General features: G+C 37.3%; 2 protein-coding genes across 10 annotated transcripts in view; one reads left to right on the top strand and one right to left on the bottom strand.

The window, feature by feature from the left end:
• The window catches only part of QSER1 (glutamine and serine rich 1), a 57,316-nt gene that overhangs the window by 31,588 nt on the left and 2,502 nt on the right, over positions 1-23,226 (top strand). For all 9 annotated transcript variants that reach the window (XM_023761822.1, XM_023761823.1, XM_014463726.2 and 6 more), the window contains 7 exons: positions 371-487; positions 1,032-1,165; positions 4,736-4,947; positions 12,073-12,210; positions 16,454-16,551; positions 21,287-21,439; positions 22,691-22,786. In XM_023761822.1, coding sequence (XP_023617590.1) covers positions 371-487; positions 1,032-1,165; positions 4,736-4,947; positions 12,073-12,210; positions 16,454-16,551; positions 21,287-21,439; positions 22,691-22,786 — 948 coding nt within the window. The remainder of the gene's footprint in view (positions 1-370; positions 488-1,031; positions 1,166-4,735; positions 4,948-12,072; positions 12,211-16,453; positions 16,552-21,286; positions 21,440-22,690; positions 22,787-23,226) is intronic.
• Positions 1-23,226, bottom strand: part of LOC102419534 — an 84,980-nt gene that overhangs the window by 22,077 nt on the left and 39,677 nt on the right. The window lies entirely within an intron of this gene.

Genomic DNA, 23,226 nt, shown 5'->3' on the forward strand with positions numbered 1-23,226 from the left:
AATTATCTATATTCCATTCACAATTAGCTGCTGTTATTATTTCAGCATATTTGTTTATTGTCTTTTTAAATATGTATCTACTGTTATAAAATTGCATAAGTAATACATGAAAATATCATCAGAAAAATTTTCCAGTAGCTATACAAAAGGGTAATGGGCTACTTTGCATGTTGGTGTGCTTCCTCTATCTGCAAGAATTTAAGCAGAGACTGAATAGTCAGCTTATAAGAATTATTATAAAAATTCAGCTAAGGTAAAAGATAAAAGGTTGCGCTAGATAGGTTTTTAAGATTCCTTTTAGCTCTAAGATTCTATAAATCTAGAATATGTTGCTAGTGTTTGTAAATGTAATTAATTCTGCTTATTATAGGAGGCTTTAAAAACAGGAAAAGAACCGCCAGCTATTTGGAAAGTACAAAAAGCTTTATTACAGAAGTTTGTTCCTGAAATTCGAGTTGGGCAAAGAGAATTTGCTGCTACAAATAGTGTAAGCAAAATGTTTGTTTATATTAGCTTTCCTATTTTTTGACAGTGATCCTGTGGAAAATATAGAATGATTTAAATTTAAATATGTTTTATATTGAGCATTTATAAAATAGCATAAAATTTGAATAACAGAGTACAGGCATACCTCGGAGATATTGCAGCTTCAGTTTCAGAACACCACAATAAAGTGAGTCATAATCTTTTTGCTGGTGGAAGGTAAGAGTTTAGATGGGCTCAGAGACACTTAATGTTGATTATCCCAATTTACCAGAAGGTTTACACAGGTTATTCTTTTGTACTTATGTACTTATTTAATAGCATTGAGTAAGTAAATATCTGATAATTAACCAAATGAAATTGCTTCTGTGTATGAGCCTGCAGTTAAGAATTAGCCTAGGATCGTTTTTATTGAGGGTGCAATTAGCCTGCCCAGAGCTGCATTTTGAAAAACATGAAGGATGTTTATGTGACATTCAAGCTGACAAAGTAATATTCTATGTACAGAATGTATAATTATGTAATTCAAAGTGTTACTTTTTCCTTAGTACCTTGGATATTTTGGAGACGCAAAGAGTAAATACAAAAGGATATATGTGAAGTTCATTGAAAACACAAACAAAAAGGAATATGTCAGAGTGTGTTCCAAAAAGCCAAGAAGTAAGCCTTCACAAACTAGCAGGTATTTATTTTTTTATGTAATACTAGAGGCCTGATGCATGAAATTTGTGCATGGGTGTGGTCCTAGGCCTGGCTGATGATGGAAGTGCAAGCATCTGGCATGGAAGGGCAGGTCCCAGCTGACCTCTTGGCCTCCCGGGCCCCCACGCACCCCCTCCGCCTGAGTCACAGCGCCCGAGTCCCCATGCAGAGATGCGATTAACGTGGCCGGACGCCATGGGCTAGGGCGCAGCCTGGGCCTCTGGGCTGCTCAGCGGCGCCACATGGAAGCCAGGCAGGCAGCACGCTCTCTCTTCCTCTCTGTAAAAAATCAATAAAATATATATTTTTTTAAAAAGAGTAGGCTTTCCTTCCCCTGGCTGCCGGCACTGGCTTCCCTCCGGCCACCGGCAGGCACCCGGGACCTGGGCTTCCCTCACAGTCCCAGCTTCTTCCAGAAAGTCAACCAGAAGGATGTCTGGTCTAATTAGCATATTACGATTTTATTATTATAGATGTTTGTGTAGTAATTATTGGAGAGCTTATTATTGGTGATGTCTTGTACAAAGAATTATATCAAAGAGACAGATTTTCCCCCCATTATATACAAGTCTAAAAATTCAGCCCTAGGGAATAATTAGTTCTTTTTGAAGAAGTGAGAAGAAAAAGAATTTGTAGTTAAGGTTTGAGTTCAGCTTTTTGTGACCTAGAGTAAGACAATCTTTTTTATATATAAAGTGAAAATGATAATGGTTTGTTGTGCTATTCAGACATTGTTCCACATGAATTAAAGGGCCCAAATCATGCCAGGAAAACATGCCCCAAACCATAACACTGCCCCCACCAGCTTGAAGGGTTGTACTCATGTATGTGGGGTGCATGCTTTCATGCTGTTTCAGCCAAATTCTCACTCTGCCATCTGCATGATGCAACTGGAAATGTAATTCATCGGACCACATGACTTTTTTCCAATGCTTGACTGTCCAATCCTTGTGTTCCTGTGTGAATTGGAGACGCTTTATCTTGGTAACTGCAGACAGCAAAGGTGTTCGAACAGGCCTTCGGCTTCACATCCCATATGATGCAGTGTACGGCTAATTTGCCTACCAACGTCAGGTGGTCATAATAATCTGGCCACTCATCATAATATATATCCCACATTCAAAGGCTGTTAAATCGCATTGTTTACCCATATCTTCAGAAAAAAATCACTTCTACTGTTGTGGTAAACAACCTGCTTCCCTATTTATAATGGTCTGGCCCTCTAGCAACTTCAGCACGAAATTATAGCTAATTTTCCTACCAACGTCAGGTGGTCATAATAATCTGGCCACTCAGTGTATATTATTAAGCAAGTGTACAATAGAATTATCATCATATTAATGTAACTGAGTTGTTGGCAGCATGAATCTGGAAGGAAACTGACCTAGCCACATTCCCTGTGGTCTGTATGGGAAAGGAGATACACTAGTTCAGTGGTTCTCAACCTTCTGGCCCTTTAAATACAGTTCCTCATGTTGTGACCCAACCATAAAATTATTTTCGTTGCTACTTCATAATTGTAACGTTGCTACTGTTATGAATCATAATGTAAATATCACAGGATGATCTTACGCGACCCCTGTGAAAGGGTCGTTCGACCGCCAAATGGGTCGCGACCCACAGGTTGAGAACCGCTGCACTAGTTTTTCTCAATCTAGTGCTAGGAAGGTCTAGTTGATTAAAATTCCAACTTATTGGAAACAGCCCACCTTATTTTTATAATGGAATTTGATCCATTTAAATCTCTAGCACTCGTATATAGCAGATCTTCTTTTTAATATATTTTTATTGACTTCAGAGAGAAAGGGAGAGAGAGAGGCATAAATGATGAGAGAGAATCATTGATTGGCTGCCTCCTGCATGCCCCCTACTGGGGATCGAGCCCAGAGACCAGGCATATGCCCTTAATTGCAATCGAACCCAGGACCCTTCTGTCCGCAGGCCGTTGCTCTATCCACTGAACCAAACCAGCTTGGGCTATAGTAGATCTTCTTAAGGAGCTCCAGGACAGATACAGTTGGGTCTCCACATCAAAACCTGCACCACATGTGAGAGTTTTTTATGTTCACAGCTAGATGTGGCTTTGAAGGGTTTATCATGTATTATTTCCCAAAGTCCACTGATCATCTGCTATACCAGGGGTGGGCAACCTTTTTGTGAGTGCATGCCAAAACCTGCAAAATCTCTGACTCAAAATTCTGCGTGCCAACCCTAATTTTTTGAGAACATGTTATGCCTACTTGATATTTCTTAAGGTGTACGTATGTGAAGAACCTTGAAGAAATAATAAAATTCATTCGAGCGACAAAAACACAGTATATGATGATGAAAAATACATTTATTTTTTAATGTATACATGTACACTGATAGTCCGACAGAAAACTTTATGACTCCGTTTGATATTATCAATGGGACTTTTGCTGCTGCATCACTGATGACAGATTTTACATCCGGTTTATATTTCGTGACCTTCAGAGATATGCACGAGCTACTACTTTCATCCGTCAGGCTACTCCTATTAGGAGACTTAACAAAATTCATCACTGAGAACAAAGATTCCCAAGTGTATGTGGATGAAACCAAAATACTGGTCGGATCTAGGAAGGCAGGGAGAATTAAGGCAGAGGCATAGAAATTGCTCTTCCCATTATGCTAAGTGAAATAAGCCAGTCAATGAAGGAAAAATACCACATGATCTCACTCATTCATGGATAATAAAGACCATTATAAACTTATGAACAATAATAGATACAGAGGCAGAGCTGCCTCAAACAGATTGTCAAACTGCAGCGGGAAGGCCGGGGAGGGTTGGGGGGCAGGAGGGAGGCGGGTAAGAGATCAACCGAAGGACTTGTATGCATGCATATAAGCATAACCAATGGACATAAGACACGGGGGGGTAGGGGAGGCCAGGGGATTGTCAAGGGCGGGGGAAAAAAGGAGACATACGTAATACTCTTTGTAATACTTTAAGCAATAAAACAATAAAAGAAAAAAAAAGAAACTGCTCTTCCCCTCTCTCGTCAATCCATGTCTATGGTCTTTAAGATAACTTGTTATGTAAAATTATTTATTTATCTAAAATGCACCTACACTGAATTTATCTGAAAAATAAAAAAGTCGATATTAAGAAGAAAATTGTAAATGGAAGATTATAAGAGAGGGTTTCGCGTGCCAGCAAAAGTTACTGGCGTGCCATGTTTGGCACCCATGCCAGGGGTTGCCCACCCCTGTGCTATACAGCCTCATATTTGGAGAAATTAGTTCATAAAGGGAGGGAGTAGTGAAGAGAGAGAAATAGGGACTGAATTAATAGTCCCTTAGTAACTGAGTATTGAATGTCAGTAGTTAAAGAATGCATTTCAAGAGAATTTGGGGGATTCAGCATTGGAGAGGTATAGGACTTGGACTTTATTTTGGAGCTGTTGTTGAGGAAGTGAAAGTGTTCTCCAGTCTTTCTCTTTTGGTTTTGTTTGTTTTCATTTGTTCTAATTTACTTTAATTTGACAAGATTTCAGTGTGTTAATGAAGTCTGTTTATAACATTACAGAACTGTTCAGGCGAAGCCTAGTAATAGCAGTAAAACTTCTGATCCTCCAGCACCAAAAACGACTACAAAAGCCCCTTCCGTGAAACCCAAAGGTAAACAGCTAAAAGTAAAGGCTGAGCCACCACCAAAGAAACGAAAGAAATGGAAAGAAGAATTTTCATCATCCCAGTCTGATTCATCTCCTGAGGTCCATTCTAATAGTAGTAATGAGGGTGAGTTCTCCATGAAATGAGTACCTTTATTACTTTACATCTTCTACATAAATGGGGAGAAGCAGTGGTGCTGATGATTCAATATTTATCTTTAGGGGGTTTAGCTACCTAATCAGACTTTTATAAAAATAAATTCACTTTCCCTGATCAGTTTGCCCACACATATAGCCTTGTGAAGTAGAAAAAGCAGTGAACTGAAGAAGACCTTAGTAATGCCAGTTCTCAGATGATTTACTAAGAATCCTCTAGTTCAGCAGTTCTCAACCTGTGGGTCGTGACCCCTTTGGCGGTCGAACGACCCTTTCACAGGGGTCGCCTAAGACCATCCTGCATATCAGATATTTACATTACGATTCATAACAGTAGCAACATTACAGTTATGAAGTAGCAACGAAAATAATTTTATGGTTGGGTCACAACATGAGGAACTGTATTTAAAGGGCCAGAAGGTTGAGAACCACTGCTCTAGTTTTGAATTTCTGAGTTTGTGTTTATGCTAGAAGAGTAAAATAAGCCGAGGAAGCAGCAACTCTGAAACTATATAGTGTATATATATATATATTAGTAGCCCTGTGCACGAATCCGTGCGCCAGTAGGTCGCTGCCGCCCTCCTGTATCTCCCCCCGCACCCCCTCATAGCTTGTTGCCCTGCACTCTCCTGTAGCTCTCCGAAGCCCACTTGTACCTCGCTGGCCCACCCTCCTGCTGATCCGTGATCTGGCTGTGATGCGCTTGGTCGTTACACCTCAGGGCATAATGGATAATTAGCATATTCCTCATTATATAGGATATTCATATATATATGGGATGTTTATCAATCATATACTAATAAAAGGGTAATATGCTAATTAGACCGGGTCGATTGGACATCTTCCAGTCATCCTGCCTTCCTTCTGGACAAAGCCACGGTGGTGGGGGCCAAGGCAGAGGCAGTTAGGGGTGATCAGGCCAGCAGGGGAGCAAGCAGTTAGGGGCGAGATCAGGCCAGCAGGGGAGAGCAGTTGGGGGCGATCAGGCTGGCAGGGGAGGGCAGTTGGGGGTGATCAGGCCGGCAGGGGAGGGCAGTTGGAGGCGATGAGGCTGGCAGGGGAGGGCAGTTGGGGTGATCAGGCTGGCAGGGGAGGGCAGTTGGGGTGATCAGGCTGGCAGGGGAGGGCAGTTGGGAGCCATCAGGCAGGCAGGCAGGCAAGCAGTTAGGAGCCAGTGGTCCTGGATTGTGAGAGGGATGTCTGCCTGCCAGTTTAGGCCCAACTGGCAGGCAGACATCCCCAAAGGGGTCCCAGATTGGAGAGGGTGCAGGCTGGGCTGAAGGACACCCCCTCTCCTGTGCATGAATTTCGTGCACCGGGCCTCTAGTATACTATAATGCATACTGCCACCAGCCAACCAGTTGCCCGTGGCTAAGCTAGGTAACCTCTCTGTGCTTTACTTCTCTTTTATAACATGAAAAGATTGAAATAAATCAGCAGTTATCAATTTTTTCTTACCTTAGAACCCTTGTTCACTCTTAAAAATTTTGGAAACACCAAAGAACATTTATGTAGGTTATATGTAAATATTTACTTTCTTAGAAATAAAACCTCAGGTAGTTGTAAAACACAAGAAAATGTCAGTACACATTTCATTAGCCATCAAACTTATTGTATAATTACAATAGGCAAGAAATTTCAAATGGTTCCGTAGTCTAGAGCAGAGGTAGCAAACTCTGGACAGTGAGCCAAATAGGATCTGCAGCCTAGTCTATAAATAAAGTTTTATTGGCATACCGATTCATTTGCATATTTCATACTGTTGCTTTCCAACCACAGATTTAAGTAGTTATTACAGAGAGCATATGACCATTAAAGCTTCAATATTCACCATCTGGCTCTTTACAGAAAAGGTTTGCTGATCCTTCTATATTAGAGCATAAAGTTGAAGGTAGGAAGGAAAAGATGAAAGGTTGATGGAATACCATGTATGCCATGCTAAAGCTAAAAACTTGGGATCCTGTAAACAAAGGAGAGTCCTTGGAGGGATTTAAGTAGGAAACAACATGAGAACTTTGAAATTGAATTACAAGACATCATAGTTTAGATATAAATTGAAAATCTGAACCTAAGTTGTGGCAGCAGGGATGGAGGGAAGAGAGGAGACATATTTGAGAAATTTAGTTTGTAATCTTGGCAAAACTCGAATGATGAATTGGTTATTGGGGGCTATGTTTGATGTCCAGAATGGTTTCTCACATAACAAGTATCATTACTTGCATTTTAGAGATTATTTGAATTGAAATAGAATCATCATAAAAATTCTTCCTCAGGGCAAAAGTTGACTTAAAATGTACTGTTTTTAAAAGCTACTTAGGAATGGTTGTTTAGAAGTATGCATATCAGAATTTATAAAGGAATTCAGTGCTTTGAGTATGTATGGAAGGCATAGATAATTTTTGCAGTTAGCCTTCCTACTTACTTTTGTTTTGTTGTTAATGCTCCCCCACGGACATTTTTTCCATTGATTTTTTTTTTTTAAGAGAGAGTGAAAGGGAAGGAGAGGGAAAGGAGGAGAGAGAAAGAGAGAAACATTGATATGAGAGCGACACATTGATTGGTTGCCTCCTCCATGCGCCCAGCTGGGCTGGTGATCCGACACATTCTAACCATTTAGCAACACTGGCCAGGCCTACTTACTCTTTGGAATAGAGAGGTATGGGTTCTGAGCATACACTAAATTTACCAAAAGACAATCACAATAATATTTTTTTCATTGGTAATTTGAGTAACCACTAGGTGTCACTTAAAGTTAGGCAAACATTTTTAGTACTACTTAAAAAGAAGGCAAATAAATGTAGTTAGTCCTCACCTGAGGATATTTTTCCCATGACTTTTTTTTTTTTTTTTTTTAGAGAAAATGTAAGGGAGGTGTAGAGATAGAGAAACATTGATGTGAGAGAAACACATCTATTGGTTGCCTCCTGCCCCAACCAGGGATCGAGCCTGGGGAACCTGCAACCCAGGTACATGCACTTGACTGATAATTCAAGACCCTTCAGTCTGCGGGGCAGTGCTCTAACCATTAAGTCAAACTGGCCAGGGCAAGAAGGCAAATATTAATAAAAAATATAAATTTACAGGCTTTTGGTTTCCAACCTATTTATTTCAAAACTTCTTAATAGCCCTGACTGGTTTGGCTCAGTGGATAGAGTGTCGGCCTGTGGACTCAAGGGTCCCAGGTTCGATTCCGGTCAAGGGCATGTACCTTGGTTGCAGGCACGTCCCTAGCGGGGAGTGTGCAGGAGGCAGCTGATCGATGTTTCTCTCTCATCGATGTTTCTAACTATCTCTATCCCTTCCTCTCTGTAAAAGAATCAATAAAATATATTTTTAAAAAAACACAAAAAACTTCTTAATAATCTTTAAGTGAGGATAGAGTGAGGATTCCAAAATACTTAGGTTTTCTATTATTTATATTTACTAAGTATCAGTTAAAACAAATTTTAAAAATATTTCTTTAAAATAAACCAATTAGATCTTAAGTTTTGTAACAACTGTATTTTCCTAAGTTAACAGTATTTAGAAGAGTAGCATTTTCATATTTGCTTCTACATTCAGTTATTATATACTAGCTGCCGAAAGCCGTGGGCCCCCAGCCGCAGGCCCCGCCTCCGAGAGCAGCTTTGGGGGTTGGGGGGGGGGACCAAGAGGTGCTCCATGCACCTCCTGGTGACCCACAAGTCCTGCCCGCCGCAGCCACCGCGGGACCCATCAATACACCTCCTGGTGAGTTCAGTCTTTGGGCGTTACGGCCACAGGCCTTTTATAATACAGATTATTTTGGTTAAAGTATATGAAGAAAACTCAGCCTTACATAGATATGTAGTTGGGACAGGGAGGAGTATTTTAATTACCTTTTCAGATAATTATGGATATTTTTGTTACTCAAGGAAATTTTTTATTTGACAAACTTGAGAAGTAGTAGTTTCTTCAACTTTTCATTCCTGTTACATTAAGATCTATTGGTTCATCTTACCTTTTGAATATACCTTTGATCCATGAATGATTTTATAAGTTTCATTGGTCATATGAAGATACTTGTTTGCTCACTGATGTACATATTCTATTTCATTTTCATCATATTTTAAAAAGTTGTGGTAAAATAGAACAAAATTTGCCATTTTAACCATTTTTATTTTTTAAAAAAAATATATTTCTTTATTGATTTCAGAGAGGAAGGGAGAAGGAGAGAGAGATGGAAACATCAATGATGAGAGAGAATCATTCGGCTGCTTCCTGCACGCCCCCTACTGGGGATCGAGCCCGCAACCCAGGCATGTGCCCTTGGCCGGAATCGAACCTGGGACCCTTCAGTCTGCAGGCTGACTCTCTATCCACTGAGCCAAGTCGGCTAGGGCTTAACCATTTTTAAGTATACAAATCAGTAGCATTCATTATATTCACATTATTATGCAACTATCACAACTATTTCCAAAACTTTCATCACCCCAAACAGAAGCTTTGTAACTATAAGCACATTAACTCCCCTTCCCTAGCTGCTGGTAATCTCTAATCTACTTTCTGTCTTCATGAATTTGCCTATTCTAAATATCTTGTATAAGTGTACCTGGCTTATTTCATTTAGCATAATGTTTTCAAGGTTCATCCATATTATAGCATGAATTAGAACTTCATTCCTTTTTATGGTCCAATACTATCCCATTGTAAGTTTATACACCTGTATATATATATACATTCATTTTGTTTAATTTTTAATCTCTTGATAGACACTTGGATTGTTTCCCCCTCTGCAATGAACATTGGCATACAAATATCTGTCCTTGTTTTCCATTCTTTGGGGTATATACCTAGAAGTGAAATTGCTGAGTCATGTGACAATTGTATGTTTAGTTTTTTGAGAAATTGCCAAGCTGTTTTTCACTATGGTTGCCCGTTTTACATTCCTACCAGCAATGCATGGGGGTTCCAATTTCTTCACATTCGTACCAACACTTGTTATTTATAGTGGTGTCTCACTGTGGTTTTGACTTATATTTTCCTAACCTCTAATGGTGTTCAGCATCTTTTCATGTACTTGCCATTTGCTTATCTATGCAGAAATGTCTATTCAAATCCTTTAAACATTTTTAAATTGGGTCATTTTTCCTTTTGTTCTTGAATTGTGGGTGTTTTTTATGCAGTCTAAATATTTAACACTTATCAGATATATAATTTAAAAACATTTTCTTCCAATTTGTAGGTTGATATTTCACTTTTTTTTCCACTTTTTTTTTTTATTATTACTGATTTCAGAGAGGAAGGGAGAGGAAGAGAGAGATAGAAACATCAGTGATAAGAGAGAATCATTGATTGGCTGCCTCCTGCACATTGGATCCAGCCTGAAACCCAGGCATGTGCCCTTGACCAGAATTGAACCTAGGACCCTTGGGTCCACAGGCCAACACACTATCCACTGAGCCAAACTGGCTAGGGCAGTGATGGCGAACCTTTTGAGCTCGGAGTGTCAGCATTTTGAAAAACCCTAACTTAAGTCTGGTGCCGTGTCACATAGAAATTTTTTGATATTTGCAACCATAGTAAAACAAAGACTTATATTTTTGATATTTATCTTATATATTTAAATGCCATTTAACAAAGAAAAATCAACCAAAAAAATGAGTTCGCATATCACCTCTGACACGCGTGTCATAGGTTCGCCATCACTGGGCTAGGGCAACATTTCACTTTTTAAATAATGTCCTTTAATGCACAAAAGTTTGAAATTCTAATGAAGCCAAATTTTTCTTTAATTGCTTCTGCTTTCAGTGTTATATTTAGAATCCATTACCAAGTCCCAAGTCATAAATATTTATTCCTATATTTTCTTAAAAGTTTTATGATTTTACCTCTTACATTTATGTCATATTTTTATAGTATCAAAAATAACATTTATTAATGCCACCTCTGTTCTCATTGATGAAGTCTTTAAGTATTGGGACAATGGTAGATATAATTTTTCCAGAATTCTAATTTTCACTTGAAACCTCAATTTTTATTATTGGCAACAAATACCATTAGTTGTTTTCCTTGAAGTGATAGATTCACTTCATTAAATTTTTTTTTAATCCTCACTCTAGGATGTTTTTCCACTGATTTTTAGAGAGAGTGGAAGGGAGAGGGAGAGACAGAGAGAAAGACTGATGTAGAGAGACACATCAATTGGTTGCCTCCTGTCCCACCAAGACCGGGAGCCTGCAACCAAGGTAACGTGCCCTTGACCAGAATCGAGTCCACAGGCTGATGCTCTATCTACTGAGCCAAACCAGCTAAGGCCACTGCATTGATTTTTAAGAAAATGTCTGCGGCATACTTAAGTCTGAATAGGCATGCAGTGTCTGTCGGTCATTCTTTTAGATAAAAATGGTGTCCCAGCTTTGGCTGCTGTGGCTCAGTTGGTTGGGTGTTATCCCATGCACCAGGAGGTTGCTGGTTCTACTCCTGATCGGAGCATATGTCAGGATTATGGGCTCTGTCCCCAGTAGGAGGCATGCAGGAGGCAGCCGATCAATGTTGCACTTTCACATTGATGTTTCTCTCTCCTTCCCCTCTCTCTAAAAATCAATACAATATTATTTTTTTAATAATGGTGTCCCATTGGGAAAAGGTGTCTAGTTTACTTTATGACTCAAACAGTTATATGGATGATCTTCCTGGAGATAACCATCACACTTCATAGCAGAAGCGTTTTATATGTACTTCTCCTGTCTGTGATAGGGCCCAGGGAGGAGAAATAGGTTCTGATGAGGCTGGACTGGTGTTGGGCTTCAGAGTCACCTAGGAACCTTTTATAAAGTATAATTAAGCTTCATTGCAACTTCCATCCCTTGTCAAAGATCATGTTTTAATAAATCTAGCAATGGGGGCGGGCGGCAGGCGGTTGTTTCGCTTTAAAAGCTCTCCAGTGATTGAGGTATAAACAAGCTTTCAAATTCTCTCACCCGGGTGTTTTTAAAGGCAGAGTGGGAGAACCATTTTAATTTGAGAAATTTTATCTACATCCTTTCATCTGCTTATACAGTCTTATTATAGAGAAACCTGTTTTTTAAAGTTGTCAGGAAAGAATATTTAATATTTCATCTTTTCTCCCTCCCAGAATTTGATCCTCCAGCTCCCTTTGTCACTCGTTTTTTGAACACAAGAGCAATGAAGGAAACCTTTAAGAGTTACATGGAATTGCTTGTTAGCATTGCTTTGGACCCTGACACAATGCAAGCCTTAGAGAAGAGCAATGGTACAGTCTGTTAAGTAGTACTTTTTTGGTAGTACTTTATAGATCTATTTTATTCTTGTGTTTTAGTTATGTGTTTAATGTATGGTTTTGGTAACATATACCTATACTTTGTCCATTAACAAATCAATGATATGCATAGCCCATGGACACAGACAATAGTGTGGTGTAGGCCTGGGAGGGGCAGGTGCAGGGTGGGAGGAGGTCAATGAGAAAGAAAGGGGGAGGACATCTGTAATACTTTCAACAATAAAAATAAATTTTAAAATAATAATTAATTAATTAAAAAAACCAAATCCATGATATATATTTATTCTGTAAAATGGTAATATCTTTTCATGACTTTTCTGAATATTTGAACAACTTTATATTGGATGCACTTTTATTGATTTCTATTCATGGTAAAATTATGTAACTAACCAATAGTTTCTTTCAACTGTGGAATCTTTATCATCCTCATAATATTTCATGTATATCATGAAAGATCCAGATACAATAATTGGAAAGATGAATCAGATAATGATATAAAAATTGAAACTTCATATTTGTGTCCAGTAAAAGATACATCACAGTAATTATTTTCTAATCTATTAGTAGTAAAACTATATGCATTGGGTTACATTCATTAATATTCCTTTATACTTTAGTAATTTTTTATTATAATAAAATAGGGATAAAATTGATATATGAAATAAACTTATAATTCACATAGCTAATGTTGCTCACTAATATTTAGCCTTCAGCTACTTTAGTTTTTACCAGGGACAACTAAAAGAAGGAATGAGCCCTGCTGGTATAACTCAGTGGTTGAGCATCAACCCATAAACCAGGAGGTCATGGTTTGGTTCCCGGTCAGGGCACCTGCCCAGGTTGTGGGCTCGATCTCCAGTGTGGGGTGTGCAGAGGCAGTCAATAATGATTCTCTCTCATCATTCATGTTTCTATCTCTCTCTCCTTCTCCCTTCCTCTCTCTCAAATCAATACTTGTTTGTTTTTTTAAGAAGGAATGAAAGGATTAATGAGCTAATTTTCATTACCCTTATATCAAAATGAATTGAACAGGTATAAGATCAAAAGATAATCAGATATTTCAACAGTAATGCCTAATAATACATATTGTTTTATTATTTCCACTTATTTTGCCGGGCTATTCCATTTCAATCCCAGAAGAACTTGGACATCCATTTTGGTGGATAAAGACAGTGAGGATCAGAGGTTAAGTGACTTGATTAAGGGCCCACAGCTTGCAAGTAGCAAAGGATTAAGATCAAAGGTCTTCTAATTTCTGGTCCATGCTTTTTTGACCATCTGATATAATCTGTACATCATTTTAGAGTTAGAGATTGTCTAGTCAAAAATATTTGGTAGACTAAAGTTCAAAAAGATTAAATGTATTTCCTAAGTTAACAAGTTAGTGGTAGATGAACCATGATCAAAACCCAATAGTTGCTCTAGCTGGTTTGGCTCAGTGGATAAACTGTCAGCCCATGGACTGAAGGGTCCTGGGTTCCATTGCGGTCAAGGTCATGTACCTTGGTTGCAGGCTCAATCCCCGAGGGAGGCAACCAATCAATGTCTCTCTCTCAATGGAGCCCTAGCCGGTTTGGCTCAGTGGATGGAGCGTCGGCCTGCGGACTAAAGAGTCCCAGGTTCGATTCCAGTCAAGGGCATGTACCTTGGTTGCGGGCACATCCCCAGTAGGAGGTGTAAAGGAGGCAGCTGATCGATGTCTCTCTCTCATTGATGTTTCTGACTCTCTATCCCTCTCCCTTCTTCACTGTAAAAAATCAATAAAATATATTTAAGGAAAAAAAAGTAAAAATCAATGGAAAAGTATCCTTAAGTGAGAATTAACAACAAAAACAATACTTAATTTCTGGGTTGGTATTTTTGCCATTAAATGTTTTCCACTCTCAAAGCTGCTTGCATCATAAAATACACATCTCTTAGTAGTGGTTATTTCTCAACAGTTGTATTTTAAATGATTTTTTAATATTGCTTATTTTTCTCCATATAATATGAGGGGGAAAGATTTTAATGGTTATATTTAAAAATTGATATATATGTAAAACTTGTCTTTGTTTAATGAATTTCTCATAGTATTTGAATAGAATTAATCACTACTAGAAAGATAAAAGAAAACTATCAGGTGTGTTATTGTGTGACCTTAAAAAGTGTTCCTCACTAAGGACTTTTTCTTCAATTAGGGGACGTGTTCTTTCACTAGTCACTGTGCTTGTGTTTGTATTTTAATATATAAAGAGTGGTTTTATTCATCTCTGAAATTAGAAACTAGATCCGGAGGATTATATATACATTTTCAGAAAGGTCATTAAAGATTATTCATGTTACAAAACATCATCATCTAGCTGTCCTAGTGGCTTAGTTGGCTGGAGCATTATCCTGTACACCTAAAGGTTGCAGGTTCAATCCCCAGTTGGGGCCGTAAAGGAGGCAACTGGTTGATGTTTCTCTCTCACATTGAGGTTTCTCACTCTCCCTTCCTCTCTCTAAAAAAATCAATAAAAACATGTCTTCAGCCCTAACCGGTTTGGCTCAGTGGATAGAGCGTCAGCCTGCAGACTGAGGGGTCCCAGGTTCGATTCCAATCAAGGGCATGTATCTTGGTTGCAGGCACATCCCCAGTTAGGGGGTGTGCAGGAGGCAGCTGATCAATGTTTCTAACTCTCTATCCCTCTCCCTTCCTCTCTGTAAAAAATCAATAAAATATATGAAAAAAACAAAAAAAAACACGTCTTCAGATGAGGATTATTGAGAAAGAGACAGCAAAGAACAAAGAAAGAAAAAGAAATCATCTAATAACCTAAAATATTTAATACAACACCAAAAGTAATTAAACTTCTATTCTGAAGGTGCTTTTCTTAAAAGTCCTTAACATTTCAGAGGGGTGAAGAAGGAAGCAGAAAGTTTTGGGTTGGAATCCTTGTTATACTTTTACTCTCTCCTTTTTAAAAATAACTATGTTGACTCTTGTGTTTTTAAAACTGGATTTTGATCATTTTTCTTGCCCTACTTTTTTTTAAGTTACCTAATTATTTTAATCCTCACCTGAGGACATGCTTTTTTTATTGATTGAGAGAGTGGTGAAGGTAGAGAGAGAGAAAGAGAAACATCGATGGGTTGCCTCTTGCACATGCTCTAACTGGGGATTGAACCCACAACCCTCTGGTATACAGGATGACACTCCAACCAACCAAGCCAGGGCCTTTCCCTACTTTTTCTTTGCCCCAAACTACAGTGAATTAAGAATATCATACCCAGTATTTTAGAAAATTTTATAATCCTATATAATAAAAGCCTAATATGCTAAGTGGCTGGTCAGTTGGCTGTTGAACCAATCAAGGGTAATATGCGAATGATATGCTAAGGTCGCTCAACCGCTCACTATGACATGCACTGACCACCAGGGGGCAGATGCTCTGACCAGTAGGTTAGCTTGCTCCTGGGGTCCAGCAGATTGGGACTGAGCAAGATGGGCCAGACATGTCCTGGAGCCTTCCCACAGTCCCTCCCCAGCTGGCCAACCTCCCGCATCCCTCCCCAGCCACGATCGTGCACCGGTGGGTCCATCAGCCTGGCCTGTGCCCTCTTGAATCCGGGACCCCTCGGGGGAAGTCAGAGAGCCGGTTTCGGCCCTATCCCGAAGCCAAGCTGAGGGACCCCACTGGTGCAGGGCCTCTAGTGTTAAATAAATTTCCAATAATTATAATGCTATTATTGTTCAGATGGTAAATGACGTCTGGAGAAATCAGACAGCTTGCCTTCTTGTCAAATCACTGCTATCAATCAATTCTGGTGGCGGAGAAGGGTAAAACCTAGGACTTTTAATCCTTTCATACTAGGATCATGCTTTTTTCTCACTTGACTATTGTAAACCTATTTTTCAAGTTAGCTTTTGTTCAGAAAACTTCATGTCCTAATTTTCAAAAGCATTACTTTATATAAGCCAATTAAATTAATGTCGATGGGTTGCCTCTTGCACATGCTCTAACTGGGGATTGAACCCACAACCCTCTGGTATACAGGATGACACTCCAACCAACCAAGCCAGGGCCTTTCCCTACTTTTTCTTTGCCCCAAACTACAGTGAATTAAGAATATCATACCCAGTATTTTAGAAAATTTTATAATCCTATATAATAAGTATGTTAATGATTTGAAAAACTTTAATGAGTTTTTGAGTTGATAGTTTATCCTGTTATAATAAATTTTTATCTTGTTTTAGATGAGCTACTTTTGCCTCATATGAAAAAAATAGATAGCATGCTGAATGATAACCGAAAGAGACTTCTTTTGAATCTTCATTTGGATCAATCATTCAAGGTATTTTCTTCAGATGATTTATTAGCAAACTCAGTGAGAATCGTAGTCTTAAATACAATAGGAAGGAAATTTATGACAGTCATTTTCCATTTTATAAAATTTCCTTACCCAATAAAAATTTGATTTTTATTCATTGAGTCTTTAGCTTGTCTTCATTATTAAGCATATTCTTTTTTTTAAAAATTCTTTATTGTTGAAAGTATTACATATGTCTCCTTTTTGCCCCCATTGGCCACTCCCAGCCTGCTCCCACCCCCCAGGCCCTCACCCCCTATTGTGTGTGTCTATTGGTTATGCTTACATGCATGCATACAAGTCCTTTGGTTGATCTTTTACCCCCTGCCACCCTCCCCTACCTTCCCTCTGAGGTTTGACAGTCTGTTTGATGCTTCTATATTTTTGGATCTATTTTTGTTCATCAGTTTATGTTGTTCATTCTATTCCTATTAAACATATTCTTAATGTTAATTGTTTACTTTTCTTTGCTTAAATTAATTTTTTAGGCTTATATATTTATCTAGTATTCCTTCTATAAAATAACTCATAAATGTTTCAAAAATATTTCCTATAAACTACCACTGTATACCAATCTTTTTTACTTTTAAACTTTTTCAAATTTTTCACATTTCATCTATAGTTAGAATTGGCATTTTCTTCGCATGGTCATCAAAATTCCCTTTACTTGCCTTATTTAGCCAATATCTGAGGAAAATTAATCCTCATATAATGGTAGGAGATATATATAATTATATTTGTTAATATATCTTGCCACAATAAGTTGTTTTTAGTGTTATCAGAAATATAAAACAACAGTAAGTTAATCTAAACTCAGAAAATTTATCACAGAAGCTACCTAGTTGTCAAAAACTCTCCAGCTCTTATTCATAGTATAACATATAACATCTAAAAGTGTTTGAGTCTATCTTCAGATAATTTTTTTGCATATTTGTATAGCTTTTCTTTTTATTAACAGTTTATTTTTTATAGAAGTTTCATGGCAAAATTGAGTTTCCATATGCCACACACACACGAACAACCTCCCCAGTTATCAACATCTACCAGAATGATACATTTCTTATTATTGATGAACCTACACTGACATATCATTATAACCCAAAGTCCATAGTTGACATTACGGTGTTGCACATTTTATGGCTTTGGACGTGTATCCACTATTATAGTATCATGTAGAGTAGTTTCACTGCCCTAAAAATCCTCTGTGCTCTGTCAAGTCATCCCCTGCCCCCACCTTTGGCAACCACTGATATTTTTACTGTCTCTTTTTACCTTTTCCAGAATGTCATATTGTTGAAACCATATAGTGTATAGCCTTTTAAGATAGGCTTCTTTCACTCAGTAATATGCATTTAAGGTACTGCCATGTCTTTTCATAACTTAATAGTTCATTTCTTTTTAGCACTGAATAATATTCCATTGTCTGAATGTACCAGTTTGTTCACCTCCTGAATGATATCTTGGTTGCTTCCTAATCCTGGCAATTATCAATAAAGCTACTATATACATCCATGTGCAGGTTTTTGTGTGGGCTTAAATTTTCAATTTCTTTGGGTAATTTGTATAGCTTTTTCACATCACTGTTTTATCTGAACTCCACATAAAAGTGAAAATTGATTTTATTTTAGCTAGGTGAAAATTAAGGCTCTGAACACTGAGTTCAAAATTAATTGACACCAAACTCTACCAGTAGTCCTATATTCTTCACTGATATGTACTTGTAGGGAAAAAATGTCCAAAGTTGGTAAGAAGCTCATTACTAAGAATTTGGTCTACTGACTCCTAGTCAAGTATTTTCCACTTAACTATTCTTCAAATGAAATATCCTTTGGGAAATACCATGTTTCTAGAGACAAGAGAATATTCTTAGATGTGTGTTTTCTAAAGATTTATTAAATCTTAATAGTGACCAGTTTTGGCTAACCATGTTTTAAATATCAAACCAGTTCTCTAATAACTTGCATTGAAATGAAGCTACCACTTGAAATTTAATAGATTCAGTAGATATTTAAAGCTTATGTAATAGTTTATGATAAGCAAGTGAAAAATTAGTTTTGATACTCTTATTTTCACGGAAAAAAACAAAATTTTTAAAATTAGTTAATTTTGATAATTTTCATTTATAGCCATTTCTAAGCTACAATACACAAACAGTATTAAAATTTAGAATGATTTTGCCGAAACCGGTTTGGCTCAGTGGATAGAGCGTCGGCCTGTGGACTGAAGGGTCCCAGGTTAGATTCCGGTCAGGGGCATGTACCTGGGTTGCTGGCACATCCCCAGTGGGAGATGTGCAGGAGGCAGCTGATTGATGTTTCTCTCTCATCGATGTTTCTAACTCTCTATCTCTCTCCCTTCCTCTCTGTAAAAAATCAATAAAATATATTAAAAAAAAAATTTAGAATGATTTGATATAAAATATTACAAACAGTAGATTATAAAATATTTTCTATTCTTTAGAAATAATTAACCCCACTTCCCATGATGATCCCGGTAATTTTAGGAATCCTAAAGCTTTTTGAAGTTAATGATCTATTTCCTCTGAATCCTATTTACTTCCAGTCATCTTTAGCATCTTCTGCTTATTAGAAAGAGCACTTAAGTTTTCTCCTTTCGTCTGCACACTGACCTAGTGTTCATTGTTCCCAAATGTAAAATCCATTTATTTTTATTTTTTGGTCTTTAAATTCCATTTGTTATAAAGAGTAATTCAAGCCTGGGCATGTTTTATAAGGAAAACACCAAAGTATATAATAGCACAAATAATCTAAGAAAATGAAGCTAGAAATTAGTGATAGTTCACTCTGGTAGGAAATAGTAAAAATTCTATTGTGTCTATTAAATGAAACTTAATTCCCTCCTACACTTATATATAAAAACATTAGGGTCTCTGTTTAAAAATGCGTTGTTAGGAATACCAGGTGTTTGGGAACTCACATGGGTTTTGAAAAGAGTGGCCTTGAAGGTTATGATTGTTTATAAAACAGTTCAGTTTATCAAATGAGAAGTACAATCTATATATATAAAAGCCTAAGCGACCGTTAAGGCGGAACAACTGAACGACGAGTAGCTATGATGCACGCTGACCACCAGGGGCCAGGCGCTCAACACAGGAGTTGCTCCCTGATGGTCAGTGCACTCCCGCAGCTGGCCAACCTCCCGCAGTACCTCCCCCTGGCCAGCTGGCCCTGATCACCCATGCACGAATTTGTGCACTGGGCCTCTAGTTTGTATAATAAATATAATGGGGGAAAATAAAGATAATGTGAACTCTTAAACCCTTTTAGTATCAAAATATTAAATGATGCTAGTAGCTCAATTTTTAAAAACTATTCAAACTAGTTAAATTTAGCTAAAAATATTCAATTATTTTTTTAAAATATATTTTTATTGATTTCAGAGAGGAAGGGAGAGGGAGAGAGAACTAGAAACATCAATGATGAGAAAGAATCATTGATCAGTTGCCTCCTGCACGCCCTACACTGGGGATCGAACCCGCACCCCGGGCATTTGCCATAACTGGGAATTGAACCATGGCCTCCTGATTCATAGGTCAATGCTCAACCACTGAGCCCACTGTGGCCAGGTTTCAATTATTGTTTGTAGCTTTTCATGTCAGAATGATTTGCCAAGTAGGTAAGGGCATAAATATGCCAGTGACTTTTAAAGAATGGACTAGAATTGGTTCTGCCATATGGCCACTAAATTATCAGTGATAACTATTGTATCATTGTGGTCACAAAACTCATCAAACTCTGTTTTACACTCTTATTTCACAACTGCATTTCCTATAGTCAAAAGAAGCAAGAGAAGTGGTGAAGCCAGAGGAACATTACAACACTTGTTTCTTGCCCTGATCCAGGACTTGACCAAGTTTTAGTGTTAACAGTGGTTCAATTGGTAGAGCTTTGAAGAAACTTAAGTAGATTTACAATGGTTTGACTTAATTTTTTTACTTTAAGATGGTGTAAAAGATATATGAATTCAGTAGAAGCTATACTTCAAGTTTTGAATTTTGACCTTTTGAGCTACAATATGTGGTATGATACTCTCTTATAATGCTGGGCAGCAGCAGGGACCCACAAATCCCACTTAGCCTCGTGATCACAAGGTTAAACAACAATGCTCTGTAGTGTAGTGGTAAATGCATTTTCAACTTACAGTATTTTCAACTTAGCATGGGTTTATCAGAATATAACCCCATCATAAATTAAAAGCATTTGTATATGTCCCTCTTTCCCCTACATTGAAACCAGAAAGGCATTATTGCAAAGAACTTTCTGCCTCATTCAGGAGTTCCCACAGTGTCATGTGGGGTTGCTTACAGCATGTCATAAGGATGACCCAGATTCAAGGGATGGGGAAATAGAATCTACATTTTTTTATTTGAGGTATAATTGCATACAACATTATATTAGTTTCAGGTGTATAGCAAGGATTCAATATTTGTCTATACTGCAAAATGATCACCATAAATATAGTTAAGATTCACATCTTGATGGGGGGAGCTGCAAAGAACTTGGCCATGTTTAACACTCCACGTATGTGTGTATTTGAATATCATATATGCCACACCCAATCAGTGTTCCCAATATATATATTTGTGTGTATATGTACATGTATGTAAACGTTTATATATTTTTTAAAGTAAATTTGAGTAGCTATAAGGAGTGTAAATTAGTTTTCTTCTGATGTCAATTATTTTTGCTTTATTTTAAAGAATGCTTTGGAAAGTTTTCCTGAACTAACAATAATTACTCGAGACTCTAAAGCAAAAAGTGGGGGATCTGCTGTTTCTAAAATCAAAATGAATGGCAAAGCTTATAATAAGAAAACTCTAAGGACTTCTAAAACAACCATTAAATCTGCACAAGTAAGTATATATTGATTGATGTTATTATACCTCTTCCAGTTGTTGATATATAATTCTAATTAAAACATTGAGGCAGGCAAATATTTTACTATATTGTTAAATTTGAATTATTTTCAGGTAGGAATGAGCCGCTCTGGCCTAAAAAGCAGAGATTCCGTCTTATTCTTTGTTTCTCTCCATTACCTAGCACAGTATCTGGCATATAGTAAGTGCTCAAAAAATTTTTAAATAGCCTAGTAAGCAAGGAAATATACCATGCTTGTATGTATATTTTATAGTTTTTTTGTCATTGGATACAAATGCATACAGATAAATGAGTGTGCACACATTTAATAAGATTCAGTGTTGACCACATATCTGCAAAATTGTTAAAATTGAAATTGATTCATTTTCAAGCATGGTCTAAATTAATGCCTATTCAGAAAAAGAAGTGATAGATTCATTCATTCTTTCAATAAAGTTTTGGGGGTTTTTTTAGTGCTTGTAGTATGCCAAATACACTTCTAAGTACTAAGAATACAATAGTGAAAAAGGGTCAAAATTTCCTGCCCTCATTTAATTTATATTGGGGATGGAGTATGTAATAAATAGATACCCATGTTTTAGTTAGGCTAAAAAAGAAGTTATAGAAATATATGTTATACATGGAGGAAAACATGGGAAATATATAACATTTTGTTAATCTTGTTTATCTCTGAACCAAGAAATTATAGGATTCTTTTACTTTATAAATCATATCTTCACTGTTTAAACTTTTCTATAATGGTTAAATATTTTGAAATAGTGTATATTTATGTTCAAGAAAAGAAAGTGAAGGTTTAAAAATACAATTTAAATTCTTATTTTGAATAAGCCTCTTATTAATAGCAGCTTATTATTTTTTTTTTAAATCTTTTTTTTTTTTTAATATATTTTATTGATTTTCCACAGAGAGGAAGGGAGAGAGATAGAGAGTTAGAAACATCGATCAGCTGCCTCCTGCACATCTCCCACTGGGGATGTGCCCGCAACCCAGGTACATGCCCTTGACCGGAATCGAACCTGGGACCTTTCAGTCCGCAGGCCGACGCTCTATCCACTGAGCCAAACCGGTTTTGGCAATAGCAGCTTATTAATACGAGCTAATATCTAGCCATACAAGTCACTTTTAATATTTCCTTTGAAACTTTTAGCCTAGTATTTTTATAAAAGTGTTCTTAGCTCAGGTGCTTCATGAAATAAATATATCTCTAAACTGTTTTCTTGTTACAGGAGTTTGCTGTTGATCCAGAGAAAATACAGCTATATTCTTTGTATCATTCACTCCATCATTATAAATATCATGTTTATCTGATATGTAAAGACGAGGTAATTATTTTTTCATTTATTTAAAAACAAAATGTATGTTTTTCCATGCTTTAAGGAGACTGTAGCTATAGTATTTTTAATGTGTCAAAGAGAATTGCTTAAAAATGTATGTCTCTATATTCTCCAATAAGTAATGACTAGAAGATTGCTCCTAGCCTCTCTGGTGTGTTGTGCTCAGATTACTCTGAGGCTCACCGCCTCTCAAAGGAGCTATAAGTGGTAATGTTTTAGGTTGTGGGTGCTTGGTTTACATTGCCATAATAAATGGTACTTTATTGTATTTTCTTCTCAATGTATAATGATCCTGTTTTAATATACTTCAGTCACATATATCTCACTGTTTTCCTTATCACTAGAATGGCCCTATCCTTTTCAATTATAGAGAAATGGGGCTTTGTTCCTTGGCATGAAGAAATGATAGTTAACATTTAATTGTAGCT

This window comes from Myotis lucifugus, unplaced genomic scaffold, assembly GCF_000147115.1.
Source record: "Myotis lucifugus unplaced genomic scaffold, Myoluc2.0 scaffold_218, whole genome shotgun sequence".
Taxonomy (NCBI): domain Eukaryota; kingdom Metazoa; phylum Chordata; class Mammalia; order Chiroptera; family Vespertilionidae; genus Myotis; species Myotis lucifugus.